Source organism: Hydra vulgaris, chromosome 07 (assembly GCF_038396675.1).
Source record: "Hydra vulgaris chromosome 07, alternate assembly HydraT2T_AEP".
Taxonomy (NCBI): Eukaryota; Metazoa; Cnidaria; class Hydrozoa; order Anthoathecata; family Hydridae; genus Hydra; species Hydra vulgaris.
Genome location: NC_088926.1, coordinates 12,178,071 through 12,195,034, shown reverse-complemented (window position 1 = coordinate 12,195,034; position 16,964 = coordinate 12,178,071). Strand labels below are relative to the sequence as shown.

At 29.7% G+C, this 16,964-nt stretch overlaps 1 protein-coding gene across 1 annotated transcript in view; it reads right to left on the bottom strand.

The window, feature by feature from the left end:
• Positions 1-2,990: 2,990 nt before the first annotated feature.
• LOC124806361 (neuropeptide Y receptor type 1-like) overlaps positions 2,991-16,964 on the bottom strand; it is a 46,516-nt gene continuing 32,542 nt past the window's right edge. Inside the window, exons 3-4 of the mRNA XM_065801066.1 lie at positions 14,510-15,063; positions 2,991-4,396 (exon numbers count right to left, since the gene is read on the bottom strand). Of these exons, the coding sequence (XP_065657138.1) occupies positions 3,054-4,396; positions 14,510-15,053 (1,887 nt within the window). The 5' untranslated portion in view covers positions 15,054-15,063 and the 3' untranslated portion in view covers positions 2,991-3,053. The remainder of the gene's footprint in view (positions 4,397-14,509; positions 15,064-16,964) is intronic.

Genomic DNA, 16,964 nt, shown 5'->3' with positions numbered 1-16,964 from the left:
CGGAACATTAGAAGGCAAAAAACACGTCAAAACAGTTCCTGTTAGATTGATCAGTCCTCAGAATGAATCTCATTAAAAACATGTTGACGGACTCTTTTGCAGTTCAACTATAAAATATGTGGAAGAAGTTTGTTCTATTTTAAGGGCCAGATGAAGTGTGTTTCATTAGCCAAGACGACAAGACTAGAGTACCAATTGGAATCACAGCAGCCAAAAAACTCTCCCGGACCACAACTGGGTCGTGGCTGCTAAACACAAGCTTATACCATCTGTATACGCTGGAATTACGATCAAAAAAGATGGTCTCGAAAAAACTGTTACTGTTTCAACATGACGAACGCTCCAGGCCGCAGTGCATTCAACAGAGCTGAGCAATGAATGGCACCTCTAAGTAAAGAATTATCTGGGGTGATTCTTCCGCACGAGCATTACGGAACTCATCTTGATTCTCAAGGTTTACATTGACAAATACATTGAAAAAAGTTAATTGTAAAAATATTAATATAATTTTTAACCTATAATAGCCAACATATCTTTTTAAATCAGGCAGGACAATAGATGAAAATTTAGAAAAACAGAACTTTGATTTTGCTGCACAGGCTTTGGCTGATATTTGGTCTGATCTACAAATTGACGGTTATCCAACCATTGCAGAGTATATTGATCCAGACAAGATTCAAGGAGCCTTTTATTACAAAATCAACGTTGGATTGCCGATCATCTTCTACAAGTCAATATTTTACTCAAGTTGTGAAATGTGAAAATCGTTCTTGTTGTCGGACAATTAGAAGCTCTTACTTTACTCTAATTAGAGCAAGATTTCTTCCGCCACCTGTCCCTGTCAACCAAACGAGAGACGGGCTCAAAGCAGCAGATGTCTCAGAAGGAGCAAAAGAATTGTTTACACCATCCGTCTTTTTTTTTATTGCATCAAACATTGAAAGTATTCTTCCTCGTACTGCCAAAGGATTTCCAATTTTGCCGTATCATTTTGTCCATCAATTCAGTCTAGCCTAGCTTATAGAATCTGTAAAAAGTGTAATATCTACTTTGCCTCTCAAGCTATGTTGAAAAAGCACGCTTCTATCCATTCTTCTGCTATAACACTCTAATCAAAAGGATTAACAACCTGTTCGTAAGCATCAGACAGAATTTTTGGCTGTCATCGTCTTGCAGAAGAGTTCGGAAACTGCTGAATGGTTAGATGGAAAAGAAGTTGACGCAACGAATTTTATTGTACTTTAAGAGTATGATATCTATTTAGAGCGCGGAAAGCGTTCACTACCTATTGTTTCAATCGATGATCACTTCAACAACCCATGGGAAGATTATATTAAAGATATATAATACTATTTGCTTAGTTGATTATTTAATGAGATATCAACTATTATATAATATAATTTGATAAGATCTACTATTATATAAATGTATAATTTAGTCAGTTAAAAAACCAATGGTTTTTAAGCATTTTTATTGTTTTTTAGGGGGGGGGGGGGATTGTACACAAAAACTGACATCATATATAACGGGGGGTCGGCCAAAAATTGACAGAGTTTGACAAAGGGGAGAGGGGGAGTCGAAAAATTGAGAAAAACACTGACATCATTTATGGATGACCCCTTATATGCGAAATAAATAAACAAAGACCTAAAACAGGCACTAAAAATTTTAAATTTCTCCATAATAACGCTTTACGCCATGTGACTCAAACCGTCACAAATTGTCTAAACCAAGCTGGAATTACAATAATTCGCCACCCACCATACTCATTATACTTAGCTCCATCCGATTATTGGCTATTCGACCTGATAAAAAAAAATCTTGATAACGATACTGACGTCGAAAGTCAAAAAACTCGCATAACGAAGCTACTTCAAAGTATACCCAAAGAAGAGTATAAAAAATGTTTGACAAATAGCTTAAAAGGATGCAACTTTGTATAGATAATGATGGACATTATTTTGAACATTTAATAAAATAAAATTAAAAAAAACTATTTTTTTTTTATAGAGGAGTTCTACGAACTTTCCTAACGACCTAAGTACTTTTACATAATCTTTTAATTTTCTCAAAGTGAATCAAATTCTTTTTCCATACGTCTCTTGATATTTCGGTTGCTGTAGAATTTTTGTTTGACATATTGAATGGTTGTGTAATAACTGAACTTGTAATGCCTTATACAATTTATTATTTGATTAGATTAAATTACGCAACGCTAAATTTCACTAATACACAAAACAAAAAAGTTTTCGCTCGCAGAGCATTAAGTTAAATCAAAAATCAAAATAGCGCGTTAAGTTTAACGCGTAAAAGAGCTTAAGATCTGTTTTTAAAACAAATTTAGCGTTGTGTAATTTATGGGCAATCCTTTAGAAACTATAATTCATTTGGTGTTTTTTAAAAGGATGTATCTTAAAATTGTTGTCATTTTTTTCAAAATATAAAAGCTTATAACTAGGTGACATTTGAAAATCTAAAAATTATTTTTAATTTTATCCACGCATTTTTAAACGCAAGTAATTGTTTACACCCACTCACTTTGAATCCTATATGTGATATGTGATATTAAAACTATAGAAAGTTTTATATAAATAATAGTGGTAAAATTAGTTTTGCCAATTTATAAATTGTCAAACTAATAGTTTTTATGTTATTTTTATGGGTCAAAAAATATTATTTTAAAAAAAACAATATTTACGCAAAAGATTTGCAAATTAGGAAATTTGCTATTTAATTATGGCCGAGTCAATATTATTAAGAACTCGAAAAAAAAGCGGATCAAAGCTTTCGGAATAGGTTCTAGAGCAGATTTTCTTATGTCGGAGTTACCGACGCTAAATGATCTTGTTAGATATGGTCTGTTTTTAGACAAAATAAAATTTCTAATTTTTAATTGTTAAGCTATACTATTTTTCCCCAGGCTATCTAAGAATTTTCTCTAAAAAACTACAAATGAAAAAAGGAACTTGCACCGAAGAACTATGTAGAAATTTAAACAATGGTTTATTACTACGGAAATAAATACTTCATAAATTTTAAAATATTTTAACTATTTATATATAAGACTCCTTGCTGTCATGCGATAAATTTTTTAATAAGTTTGCATTTAGCTCAAAACTTTGAAATGAAGGAATTCGCTGTGCTTGAGTGGTTTGTCTAAAGTTCTCTTTGTCGTTTACTTCGTTAATAATTCGAGATTCGTGCGATTTAGTAAAAGTCCAATAACCTGAGTCTATACAATTTAAATTGCTCTTTTTCCTAAAACACTTTTCTGAATAACAATCATGGTTGCTTGCGTTTTTACTTTTGCAAGTCTCACCCATGTCACTCGGGCTAGTTTTCGTGGCACACTCATGCGTGCACCTGACATACCCTTCATTCATGATTGTTTCATGCACTTTTGAGCTTTTCTCTAACAAGTCAATTGTACTTTCAATTTCTTTTTGAATTCTCTCGATTTCATCAAAAGTACTTTTAACTTGCATTTCATTAGAAAATGTTTCTCGATCGAAAATGTTGAAGTGATTAACCGCTGTATCTTTATTGTTTATTTCAACGTGCTCTGCAGTATTTGTTGCAGTGTGTTCTGCAACATTTGTTACAACGCCTTTTGCAGCATGTGTCATTTCATTGTTGTTAAACGCAGATAGAGACTGGATGTTTGTTGAATGCTCGGTTATTACAATTAAAGGTGTCAATTTATTTTTTCCTGAAAGACTTCTTTTGTAGTTTTTTTTTATATAATTTGTTGTTTTTATTCTCACTTTTTTACTTTTAAGAGGTGCTAGTTGATCAATATCGTTTATGAAAGCCATTGTATCTCTTCTTTTTTCATCTTTTACAAGTCGTTTTAGTTCATCTAACTCACTATCCCGGCCGGGCACTTGTAAATACTTACTGTTTTGAGCTTCTCGTTTTATATCAAAATTTTTACTCATCATTAAAGGTAATAAATAAACAGAAGAAGTTTCGCTGACCGAATTTTGGTATTCTGAAAACGAAATTGTTTTCCTTTTATGGGTAAAAAAATTGCTGACTCGAGTGCCGCAGTACTTAAAAATTCCAATAATAGCTTGTTCAAAATCATTCCTGTTAGTTCCATATATCAGCGGATTAATTGCTGCTTGCAGGGAAACTACAAGGTTACTAGATACAAATAAGTAAGGATATTGTTTGTTATTCATAATTGTTGCAAAATATACCATATGCTGCATTCCTGTACATACTGCATATGTAATCAAGAGAAGTATAATCATTCGTAGCATACGTTTGTGTAAAGTATTTATCGAATTTCCGCTTTGCTTTATCTTATACAAAATAACACCATTAATAAAAGCCATAAAGGCAAGCGGAAGAATATACTGTATTATCATAATTGTGATCCAGTAACCCAGACCTAAAATTAAAAGCAATAATAAAAAATTAACTAAAATATTGGCATTAGGTGACTATTTTATATTTCCCCAATATTTATCTTAAAATAGAGTGTGGTACAAATACCTTTAAATATTTATTTTTTCAAACAGATTTTTATATTCTTTATAAACATTAAGATTAGCTTTGTTTCTGTTTTTAAACGTTTGATGTATAATTTTTTCTTATTCCGCATGTAACCCAAGGACATTTTAAATATTTTGTTTTAATTTCTATTTCTCGTATTGGGAAATGTTTGTTATAATATTCAAGAAAGATATCAAGAAATAGATTATAAGCGGAACTTGTGTTTCCAAGGTTACATTTTTGGTATATATTTATCCAATTTGTTGTTGATAAAGATTCTTGATATTGATATAGATCAGCATGAAATTTTTTATATCGGCTTTAAATTGAGTTTTAAAAGTTTCAATATCAAAGTATTGCAAGTTAAAATCTTATCTTTTAAAAAGTTGTTTATCTGCGTCATAAAAGTCATAAAATAAAAGTGAAGTAAAATGTTGTTATCCGTTTCAAAAAAGGTTAACTGTTTCGTTTCAAAGTCAATCGTTTCATAAGCCATAGCGCATGTTAAAGAATTTAATTTTACAAAATTAAGGCTAAGCATTTAAGTTATTTCGGAAACTCTCGTACAAAAATTTTATCATATTTGATAACTGCAAATTTACCTTCTTTTCGGCGTCTTTTTATTTCTTCCCAAAGCTTTTTTCGTTTTTTTAAGGTTTCATTTACGTTATCTTCTTTTATGAATATTCCACTGCCCTTAAGTTTTTTGCTGAGGATAATATTTTGTTCTTTTTTATAAAAATTAAAAGTTTGAGAATTGTAGTTCGAGGCTTGTCTTCTTTACTTGTCCAACTCGATAAGCTCTTTCAATTACTATGTCCTCCGCAGTTCCCAATTGGTTTTTAAAGATACTCTTGACTATGTTAGCACAGTCATTCCGTGTTTCTGAGGGAGATTTGGCTCTTCCGTCAATTCTTAGATTGTTCCGGCGTGATCTATTTTCCAAATCTGTACTTTTCTTTTTTTAATATACTAATTTCATCGTTACACTTTCGGCTTATTTGTGCTAGTTTACTTATGAAGTTTTCCTCTTGGAAGATATTGCGAAAGTTTTTTCCTAAGGTTGAAGTTTTTGATTTGTTGATGTTAATTTCGCTATCGATTTTATCAAGTCTAACCGTAATAATTTTCAGATTTGAGCTTATACTATTCGTAAATGTTGCTTCTTGTTTTTTTAGAAGTTTGTCAGTTTCTTTAAGAATATATTTTTTTTTGTTCTACGAGTTTTGTCGTTATAATTCGTTCAATATTTTTCCTTGTAACTTCCATTTTTTTCAAAAAAGTGAAAAAAGTTTCAAAAAAGTGTTGCCAAATTTAGAAGATAGTTTGATATATTTGAATAATAATTCCGATTTTAAAGATAACTAAATACTAAAAACTTAAATATACTAAGATTTTTTTTTAAACACGTCTGTTCATGAACATACGTGTTTTTGCAGCGTAAGAATTTATTAAAAAAAAATCTTAGTATTTTTAAATTTTTATTATTTAGTTATCTTTAAAATTGGATCATGATCATGAAAAAAGCATGCGGCAAAAAATAAGCGTAGTTCAAAACGTTCAAAAGACATTCAATAGACGTTCAAAATGTTCAAAAAATGTTTGAAAGACATCTTTTTACGTCCCGTGCCCACTTGGAACCTGAAGAAATCAGTAGAATTTGTTTGCAATATATGTGAAATAATACTTACAGAACTTTAAGTAATTAAAAAAGGCTAAGCTCAACATTAAATTAAATGTCAAAGACCAGCTGAGTTAGAAGCAGAAGAATCAACAATTTTCTAGAACTGAAGATGATAAAAATGAAAGGTGGGAACTAATCAAGAAAGAAAATCCAATGATTTTTCAAGTCTAAATTTGGTTTTGAAGGTAGCATAAAAATTGAACGGCTGCACATGATGGTGAGCAAAAACACCGATGGAAAAAAAGAAAACCAAACCATAGTAACCAAACCAAAGTAACCAAACCATAGTAGTTAAATTCTTAAGTTACAAAGAAAAAAAAATTTGCATTTGAAAACTATGTTTAGTTAAAAATATGGAACGATCAATTTTATGTAAATGAAGGCTCCCAGTGGGCACAGTACGTTTTTAAAACGTTCTTTGGACGTTTTTATTATATTTAAACCTAATAAAAACGTCTAAAAAACGTTTTAAAAACGTACCGTGCCCACTGGGCTATAGCGAGAGAACTATGGTATTAAAGAAAAAGTCATTTAAATAAGCAAGAGGTTTAAGAACCAAAGTTGGTTCTCAGACCTCTAAGGTTATCTATAATAACTTGTAACGCCCGAACTTTAAGAAATTCTTTTCTTTTTTTTATGGTTTTTTGTTATTTTTTTTTTTGCATTCAATGCATTCAAATTACATTAAGAAAATTTATATTTTCCAAATCAATAATTTTACACCTGATTAAGAGCCAGATCGAAAATATTTTAGTGCAGTATGTCCCCCTAACAAAGCAACTGTAGCTGTTTTTATATATATGAAACAAAAGTATTTCTAGAGCGTGATAAATTTAACGCAGTCCAGAGGAAAGTGAGGTAATGGCCACAATTTTATACCTGATGAAGAGCCAGATCGAAACATGGTCAAAACAGCATAATAGAAAAAATATCTGACAGTTTCTTTATACCTTCTGAGGGAGAATCCCATGTTCAGTTCCAGACATGCAGCAGAATTTTAACAAACATGCTATGAATATTTCTGATATCAATAAAGAGGTTTTAACAATTGAACTTTTGATTAATAAAATAAAAAACTTTGTGATAAGCTGTTGATATCGCTCACCTTCTGGTGAAAAATGTTTAGGACATTTTTACATAATGACATTATAAATAAAAGCAACCACAAAAATAAACTAATCTATATATTATGCGGTGGTAGCAGGAAAATATCCCCCCGGAAGATATCTTCCTGAGAAAAAATTTCCCCGGAAAAAATCCCCCTGGATTTTTTTTACAGCGCTTAAAATAAACGATATATCAGTATAATCGTTGTTTATAATATAAATTTTTTATACATACGTATTATAATACAAACAGAACCTTAACCCTTCATTTTTCATAAATCGACTGACAAATAGGTAGAACATGCAAGGAATGCCGCTACATTGACTGAGGGTTTTAGTTTGGGCAGGCATTCTATCAATTTCAAAGCAATATATTTTTTTTAATTTTATTTTTTGCGGGGGGATTTTTTCTCATGAGGATTTTTTCCGGGGGAATTTTTTCCAAGAACCTATGCGGTTTAAAATTAAAATGCTTTGAGTATCACGTGAAAAAATAAATTGGTTCAAAATGGTTTATTTGAAAAATAGAACAATTTCTTAAGTAAACAAACCAAATAAGTTACTCGATTACTAAAAGATGTTCAAAAATCTTTTGAAAATTAAGCAAATCCTTTATACTAATTATTTAAAATCAAAAACAATTGAGAGCCAAACCATCACTAACAAACCACTACTGGCCGAACCACCACTAACAAACCACTACTGGCCGAACCACCACTAATAAACAACCTGAAAAAGCTAGATCAATTAAACGCCTAAAAAAAAAAAAATTACTACATTTACTTAAAAAACTCAAAACGCGCTTGGTAATTAACAAAAGATATTTGTGGTAACTTTCGAACAATATCACAATCTTTGCTTAAAGTAAATAATAATTTACTTTAAGCAAAAAAAAAATCGAAAAGAAAATACTTGAATGAATACTTTCGACAGAATACTTTCGAGAAAAATCCGCGGGTTTTTTTCCCAAGTATTCATCATGAGATGAAAAAATGGGTATGAAATTATAAATAAACATGAATTTAGCAAACCACTATTTGAACTAAAACGTTATAAGTCATAAGGATATGACGGCATAACTAGTAATGTAGCTATCTATATTAAAAAAGAATATAAATAAACCAAAATTTTATTTAATAAAATTTTCATATTATTAAATAAAATATTCAGTTTAATTTCAGTGAAAGTTTTCATTTCATAGAACCAGCCAAAATTCACCCAGTTTTTAAAAATAACGATTGTTCTTTTGTTTGCAAATGCCGTCCCAAGTCACTACTCCCTGTATTTTCAAAAATATTTAAAAGGGTGATTTTCAATAGAATTTATGATTAAATGACATTAATTAAATACGCTTTTATATAAAAATCAATTTGGATTTCAGAAATACTGCTCTACTGAACATGCTATTATTGAACTTGCCGATAAAATATCTATGTCCTTTGATAAAAGTGAACAAGTATTAAGAGTATTTATTGATCTCTCTAAGGCATTCGATACTGTTGATCACAAAATTTTACCTAAAAAAAAGCATTAAAGGCCTAATATAAGTTACGTCATTAAAGGCGTAATGTAGGTTAAAATTATCTTTTTAAGAGAAAACAGTATGTTATAAGTCAGTAGCTCTCGATATGGTATGCGGAGTCCCACATGGATCAATCTCAGGACCTTTATCATTTTTAATATATATTAATATGATATGAATAAATATATTGATATGAATAAATACGCTTCTCATAAAATATTGGCAATTATGTATGCAGACGGTACAAATTTATTCTATAATCACTTTTTAAAAAGACAATTGATTAAACTTCCGTTAAAGTTGCCAAACTGTCAATCAATAAAAATGAAATAAATTGAGTAAATTATACAAAGTTTTTGGGAGTAATATTTGATGAGAACCTATTATGGAGAAATTATATTAGTCTCATCGAAACAAAAATACTTTCTGTTATCTCTCCTACGTTAATATTATTTTGCTAATATTATAACACACACAAAACTAAATTAATAAGATTACAGAGCTTACAAAACCACGCATGTAAAGCAATTAACTATTTAAAGAGATTATAAAACCCTTGCCTGTAATGAAATACATGATTGTTCTATATATATTAAAACTTAATTCACTTTAAAAATTATATATTGTATCTCTAGTTGGCTAAAAACAAACGCGACACCTCCATAACAAACCTCTTCGGGACGGCCCTGTCTACATATAGCCTTAAATTTTTAACAATTATGTTTGCTGACGATACTCATTTTTTCATGTCGAACAAAAGCATTTCAACACTACTTCATTGTGTGATCATTGAAGTAATCAAAATTATTTGGAATGGTTTTAGGTACAAAAATCATTTCTTACTATCATAATTATCTTTGTTAAACACCTACTGTATATAACAAGGTAAATAAAGTAACGTAAAGAAAAATGTCACCATCCTTTTCTTCAAGAATATCCTTGAAGACTGTTCTTTGTTTCATTGAGTCCCAGCACTTGTTTGCACATTTTTTGGGATTTTTACTTTGCATTATTTTGTTTTAGATTTAGTTCATGACTCAAAACTTTTACACTTTCTAAAAAGGGTGTGGAGGGTGTGGAGGGTGTGGAGGGTGTGGAGGGTGTGGAACTGTTTGGTTTATCAACTGTGCCTCACCAATATCAAATGTTATTCCATTTTACAACTGGCAAATAAATAAGTTTAGCTTATTTTGCTGTATAATTAGTGATAAATCCTGCATATATCATACAACAAATAAGGGATGAAATTATCTTATACTGTATTTTGAAACGTTTAGGTATGATTTTAGTGAGTTCCTTCCAACTATATCAGGCTTTTTTATTTATATTTCTTTATATTCACAAAGCTCAATATATTTATAAAGCTAAATGTTTTCTATAATTTTTTTTAAAAAACATACTTTTAATTGATATGCCCACGCTACTTATTGATAATAAACAAATTAAAAAAGTAACAGTAGCTAACTTTTTTGAGTGTTTGTACTGATGAAAATCTTTTTTTGAAAATTTACATTCAAAAATCTGTCCAGTAAAACTTCAAAAAGTGTTTGAGTATTCAATAAAGCAAGAAGTGTTATAAATATATATTTTTTATTTCAGTTATATTACTCTTTAGTTCAATTATATTACTCTTTCATATTGTTTATTGTCAAATAAACAATGCAAACTTTGCTAATAAAAGTAAACTTCTTTCTGCTAACTTTTTTCTTTGCTAATAAAAGTAAACTTCTTTCTGCTAACTTTTTTCTTTGCTAATAAAAGTAAATTTCTTTCTGCTAACTGTTTTCTTTGCTAATAAAAGTAAACTTCTTTCTGCTAACTGTTTTCTTTGCTAATAAAAGTAAACTTCTTTCTGCTAACTTTTTTCTTTGCCAATAAAAGTAAACTTCTTTATTATCAACAGAACCATGTATCACGTCTTATTTATTTTAAAGACCGATAAAAAAAGTTTATACTCATGACAAGCCTCTATTATTTGAAAAAAAAGTTTTTAACATATATGAGCTTAATATTTCTAATATTCTTTGTTTTATGTCCAAATAAAACAAAGAATATTAGAAATATTAAGCTCATCAAAAAAAATGTTAAAATCCATTCGATCCTGGCTTTTTTTTATTATTTGTATGTTTCAAAAGATAAAAATAAATGTAATTTTACGCAATGATAAATTTATTAAGCAGCCCTTTTTTCATACAAGTTTTAGCAAACTTTGGATTGAACTTTTTTGGAATATGTTTTTTAAAAAATTTAACTCATGATTTTATTCAACAATGCAAATACGGTTCTTAAAAAAAATTGAAGAATTTATTTTAACAATTGATCATATATTTTACTTTTAATATAATATATTTATAACAAATTTTAGTAACTACCTGTTTCAATCTCTATAAAACCAAAAATTTATATATTTATCAAAACCAGTTATAAGACGTTTTATTTAAGTCTTTTATATAAATTAACGGATCTTTATATTTATAATGGAACCTTTGTCTTTTTTAAAAAAATGTTATCTATGATTTCAATTCTTGAAAAAATTATTCTATATTCTAAATTTATTTATCTTTTTAATTCTTATTGAGTTTTTACTTAATGAGATGGTAAAACTTTTATTATACGTGAACTTTTGTTAGGGACTTTCGATGACAAGAACTTACGAAATTAAAAAAAAAAGAACCGGAAAATATAATACTATGCAAAGCTTGGCAAAGCTCCGACTATGGCGTATATTGCTTAGCACAGTAACTCAGAAAGGTAAAAAACTGGTCAAAAATTTGAAAATAAATATTTAACACAAAAAACCATTCTAAAGCGTTTATATAGACGAATTTGGTTTGATGTATCGAATTCGTCCATATGTAACATCAGAAAGTACGAAACGTGTTTATTTTGACCTTAGACATTGTTTTATTTACTTATTTGACTGTTGCTAAAATTATATTCATATTCAGAGCCATCCCGAAGTGGTCTCTCATGGGGGTGTCGTATATGTTTTTTGCAAACTAGAGTCACCACAAAAAAAAAAAAAGGTCCTTCCTATTTGTCTACTATACTACAAAAATTGCCAATTCAAATGATAAATTTGCCAATTCAAATGCATATATAACAGCTTTGGGGGGTGGGGTGTGTGGGACGGCCCTGTTATTATTTAATTGATATTATTTAATTTCTTGATTTAATGAAAATATTTATGAAAGCTTTTATCTTTTTATTATATTCGAATATAGTATTCGAACTGTGCATAGTACTTTAACAATCTTATTTAACTTTTGACGTGTAAAGGGGGACTATAAAACATCGTGGTGACGTAATCACCACAATCTTTGAAAAATTTAAAGGACGAGCTGTTGACAGAAGTTATCAGATAAGAGGGCTTGGACAGATCTAATGTGAATTTAAATGATTTTGTAGAAAATTTCAAAAATCTTGTGAGAAGAAAAAAAGAAAATCTTTAATATTTTTAATCATAGACTTTATACAAGGTTCTTAGAAAAAGAAATTAAATGGGTTAATGAGGAAATCATTGTCAAAAAATTACTACCACTCTTGCAGTCAGGCTTGGAGAGATTTCGGAAGTGCAGGAAATTCATAGGGGAAAGATCTAAAAGAAGGAGAATTTCTGATCTCTCCAAGCATGCACCTAAAGCTCTTGACATGGTAACTAAAAAATGTGCAAAACCCAATCCTGATTTAAATAACCTTTCATTTCTAATCAAGAGTCTACAAAGTATGTCTAAATGCTAATGACACCACCAGATGCTCTTACATTGAAGATTCACATTGACCTCGGTGACAACCAATTCTAGGTGATTCACAGTGACCTCAGTGACAACCAATTTCAGGTAATTATAAATTCCTAAGTGATACAAAATCTAAATGTTACTCCATGGATTTAGTTATTCTTAAAACGTAAACTGGATATTCAAGATATGAGAAATTAGCTGAATAAAACTACACCCTGTTCAGAATTTTACAAGTAGCACATATAAAGTAAAAAACTGTTTCTGCCTTTAGATAAGAGATTTTTTTTATCTAAAAAGTGGATTTGACAGAGCATCATGTTAGAGTGTCCAAAACAAAAGTATGAAAATTTTTCACTATCTGATGCCCTGCAAAATAAGAATTACTATTTCAAACATGAAAAGCTTAACGAGATTGGTTGTTGATAAAAATATTTTTTGGACTAATTCAAAACCATTTAGCTCTTATTTCTGTAGGAATCTACATTTACAAAATGCGAAAAAATCAGCCAAGTTGAGCAAGATAGAAAATAATATCACAACGAAGATATAGTAAATCTACAAGTTTTCGTCAAGATAATTATTTTGAAGTTCTCAGAATTCATTTTAAAATTAATCTTACTTTAACTAATAGTGCGATCAATGGACTGACTGACTTCCGATCTACACAGTCCTATAACATATGTAAGGCTAAACCATTAGAAATAAACAACGTGACACCAATATAAAAAAACTAATAAACCAAGAAGCTCTAGAATATGGATTATAAACATTGCACAGCTTGATTCGGTTCTTTGATTATATTCTAAATTTAGATTAAAAACTAAAAAAAAAATTACATTAAGCCAGATCAGCCGAGAAGGAGCTATTTGTCCAAGTCATAAAGAGTTCATTCCACAAGGTTTCTTGGATAAAATAAATCTAATTGTGCATGTTTCAAAGCTTATATATGGAATTGCAAACGATGGGAACTCTGCTCTGCAAATAATGAGTTTATTAAAAAATAAAAAATAAATTAACTTTTTAGTTACAGCTTTATCCACTTTAATTTGACTTATTTTAGTCATTTCCCTGAGTTCCTCCAACCACCCCAGCCCCCTCCCTACCCGTTCTGCTAAAACAACATATTTTTATTTTCCAAATCTTGAATTGCGATAAAATTTTTCACTAAATACAAACCATTTGAAATTAAAAACAAAAAATTGAACTCTTATATGATATTCAGCTAGTAACATGTCTTTAATAACATGTTGTTAGAATGATCACATGTCATTAGAATGGTCACATGTAGTTTTTAACCTAAAAAATGAATTCATTGACTTATAGAAACTCTAATAACATGTATGATATGTATAATAATATGTTGTTTTTTGTTGCCGTTTTTCTATCTCTTTTAGGCACTGTGCGTAAATGGAACTTTTTGATGTTTAAGATGTAACTCTTTTTAGCACTGTGGCACAGTTTTAATAAATGCCATCATAAATTTATTACATACTTCTATGATAAGCTTATGTAGGGAAGAAAAGTTGGTGTTTGACAACAAAGCTACTCTCCATTTGTATAAATGATAGAATCTGATGTTTTAAAATATTTTTAGGTTGATTTCAAAATCAACAAACTAATTGTAAATACAACACTTCAAAAGTGGTCTACCCTGTGAAAACATGCTTAGTATATGTTGTCTAGAGAATTTAGAAATAGTCAAAAACTTAAAATTTTTTTGCTGAAGACTGTTTATTCAAAGAATGTTATTTTTTAAAATTAAATAAAAATGCAATAACACACTTCTGTTATCGTATTTTAGGTAATAAAAGTAAAGAAAAAAAAAGTGAAATAGACATAGAATCAAACGTTTCGCTGTTATCACAAAAAACCATTCAACCACCCGTTATGTAAAGTAACAGTAGTAATTATTGTTAATATAGTAGATATATACATAAAAGAATCAAGTATAACTTACCAAGCTTACCAGCTGAAACAGGCCACTCTTCAACACAGTTAAACAACATCGTAGAGTTATCTTCAGGCTTCAAATTTGCAACATATGCAACAGGAAAAGCAATGGCTGCAGATGCAATCCATATTATTGGAATGATAATTTTTGACAAATGTTGCGAATGAGCTTTCCAAGAAAACGGATTGATTACCGCGCGCATTCTATCTGCACTTATTGCTATGAGAGTTCCAACGGAAGCAGACAAGCATAAAGATATAGTAAAATTACAAAAAGAGCACATAGTTTTACCCATATGCCAATAAAGGTCATCGTAAGTCATTTTTGTTTGTGTTGGAACATATATTAACAAAAGTAACCCATCAGCTAAAGATAGATTAATGGTATAAAAATGAATAGAACGTCGCATAGATTTGTTAAGTACTACCACGGCAAATGTAAGGGTATTTCCAATGATTCCTACAACTAATATGATTCCATAAAAAAGTAAACAAACGTTTATAAAACTGTCTTCAAGATGAAAGTGATTTCTATCTGTAACATTATTCATTTTTGAAAAACTAAAAAAACATAATAAGAGTAAAATTAATGTAATACACACACACACACACACACACACACACACACACACACACACACACACACACACACACACACACACACACACACACATTGTAATGGGTTCACGATAGAGGCGGATACAAAGAGAGGTAAGTGGGGTTAACAGCTCCCATCCCCCCTCTTTCCTAAGAAATGTCAAACGTCGCAAAGACATAAAACAAAAAGAGACTCTGCAGCTAAATATCAAATTTTTATCTTTTAGCAAAAAAAAGTTATTTATATACATATAAAAAATTATAGCATTAAAAAAAAAGGTAACGAATGCGATAATTGCTTTTTTTAAGAAAGCTATTGTTGCTTTTTAACATTTTAATGTTATTAAAGAAAATAGAAAAAAGTTTATAATGGCTTGTTCATAAATTACGTCACGCTATTTTTGACCGTTTTTGACAACATCTTAACACAAAACCACTACTCCCCCCCCCCTCCTCCTTTGAGCGTGACGTGATTTATGGACAACCTTAAACATTTTTTTCATCAATGTTATGATGACATTTAACGTCCTCAAAGTTAATGCATTCTATTATATAATTAAATCATAAAAAAGAACAATAAAATTCTCAATGTTCTGTTTTTAAAAACTTTCAGACAGTTAAAAACTGTTTTTTAAAACTTTAAAAAAAAGTTTCTAAAAAAAGATTTCGTTCTAATGTTAATTTTAATTTTTAATTTGTAGCCATAAAATGTTAAAAAAAAGTATTTACTTTTTACAATTAAAGTTGTCACAATTTTTTTTTATGTAAGATTTGTGAAAAATATTTTCTTAAAAGAAAATTATTTTCGAATGAATTAGTTTCCAATTTAGAAAAAAAAAGTTTATTATTATTTTAAATTACATTTTATTCTATTATCTACAATAACTACAAGGGAGACTAGCACTTTACATGACTATTTTATCAAAAGAATTAAAATTCTACCAAAACAGAACCATGCTGGTCCTATCACTTTCCATTTATCTTCAGCGTCGTCATTCAAACAATGTAATTGTCCATTTAATAATAAGGCTGAAAAGAATCAAATTAAAATGAAGTTTAGTCTTTTTCTCTCCTGACCCAAACTTGATATGCTGTGAATTTTACAAGTTAAATAACAACGTCTGTGAAATTAAGAAAGAGGATTCATTACCCGCGACAACAGATAAAAGCTATCACATATTGGCAACATCAAATAATATCAGAACTTAAGACTGTCCGTCTAGAGATGTACGTTAGTTAGTTAGTTAACGAAGATAGGTAAAAAAACAGGCTGAAGAAAATCAAGAAAAATTAAAGCAAAATTAAATTGAATCTATAATATTTCTTGGTCATCGGAACGTTGCTCTGCGAGGTCATCGCAATGATGCATCATCGCAATTTATTTCAACAATCAGACCATTATGATGAGCTGACTGTTGATATAAATAAAAACTCTTCAGTAATTAATGGTGGCAATTTTCGTGAGTTACTTCGACTTTGAGTGAACTCTAGGAATAGTATTTAAAAAGATCACTTAAAGAACTGTTATTCTAAAGCAACGCACATAATTAAAAGTATTCAAAACCTGTATTATCTTGAGAATTGCTAGGAAACACAGTTAGGGGCGTCGCCTTGGAGGGGGTAGGGGATGAGTCTCCCCCTCCCAGAATCTAGAAAAGAGAAAAGTTGGGAATTTCTTTGCCACGAGTTGGGACAGTTGGGAAATCGGTGATAAAACCAAAAAATATTTTCTAGTTAAATAAAATTAAAATGTTTGCAAAAAATCCATGAAAGATATAATTCTTTTTTGACTTGGACAAATAAATTTACGTTTATTAAACGACTTAAGGCTGTTTTCCGACGAAATAAATTGTGAAGTCATAACA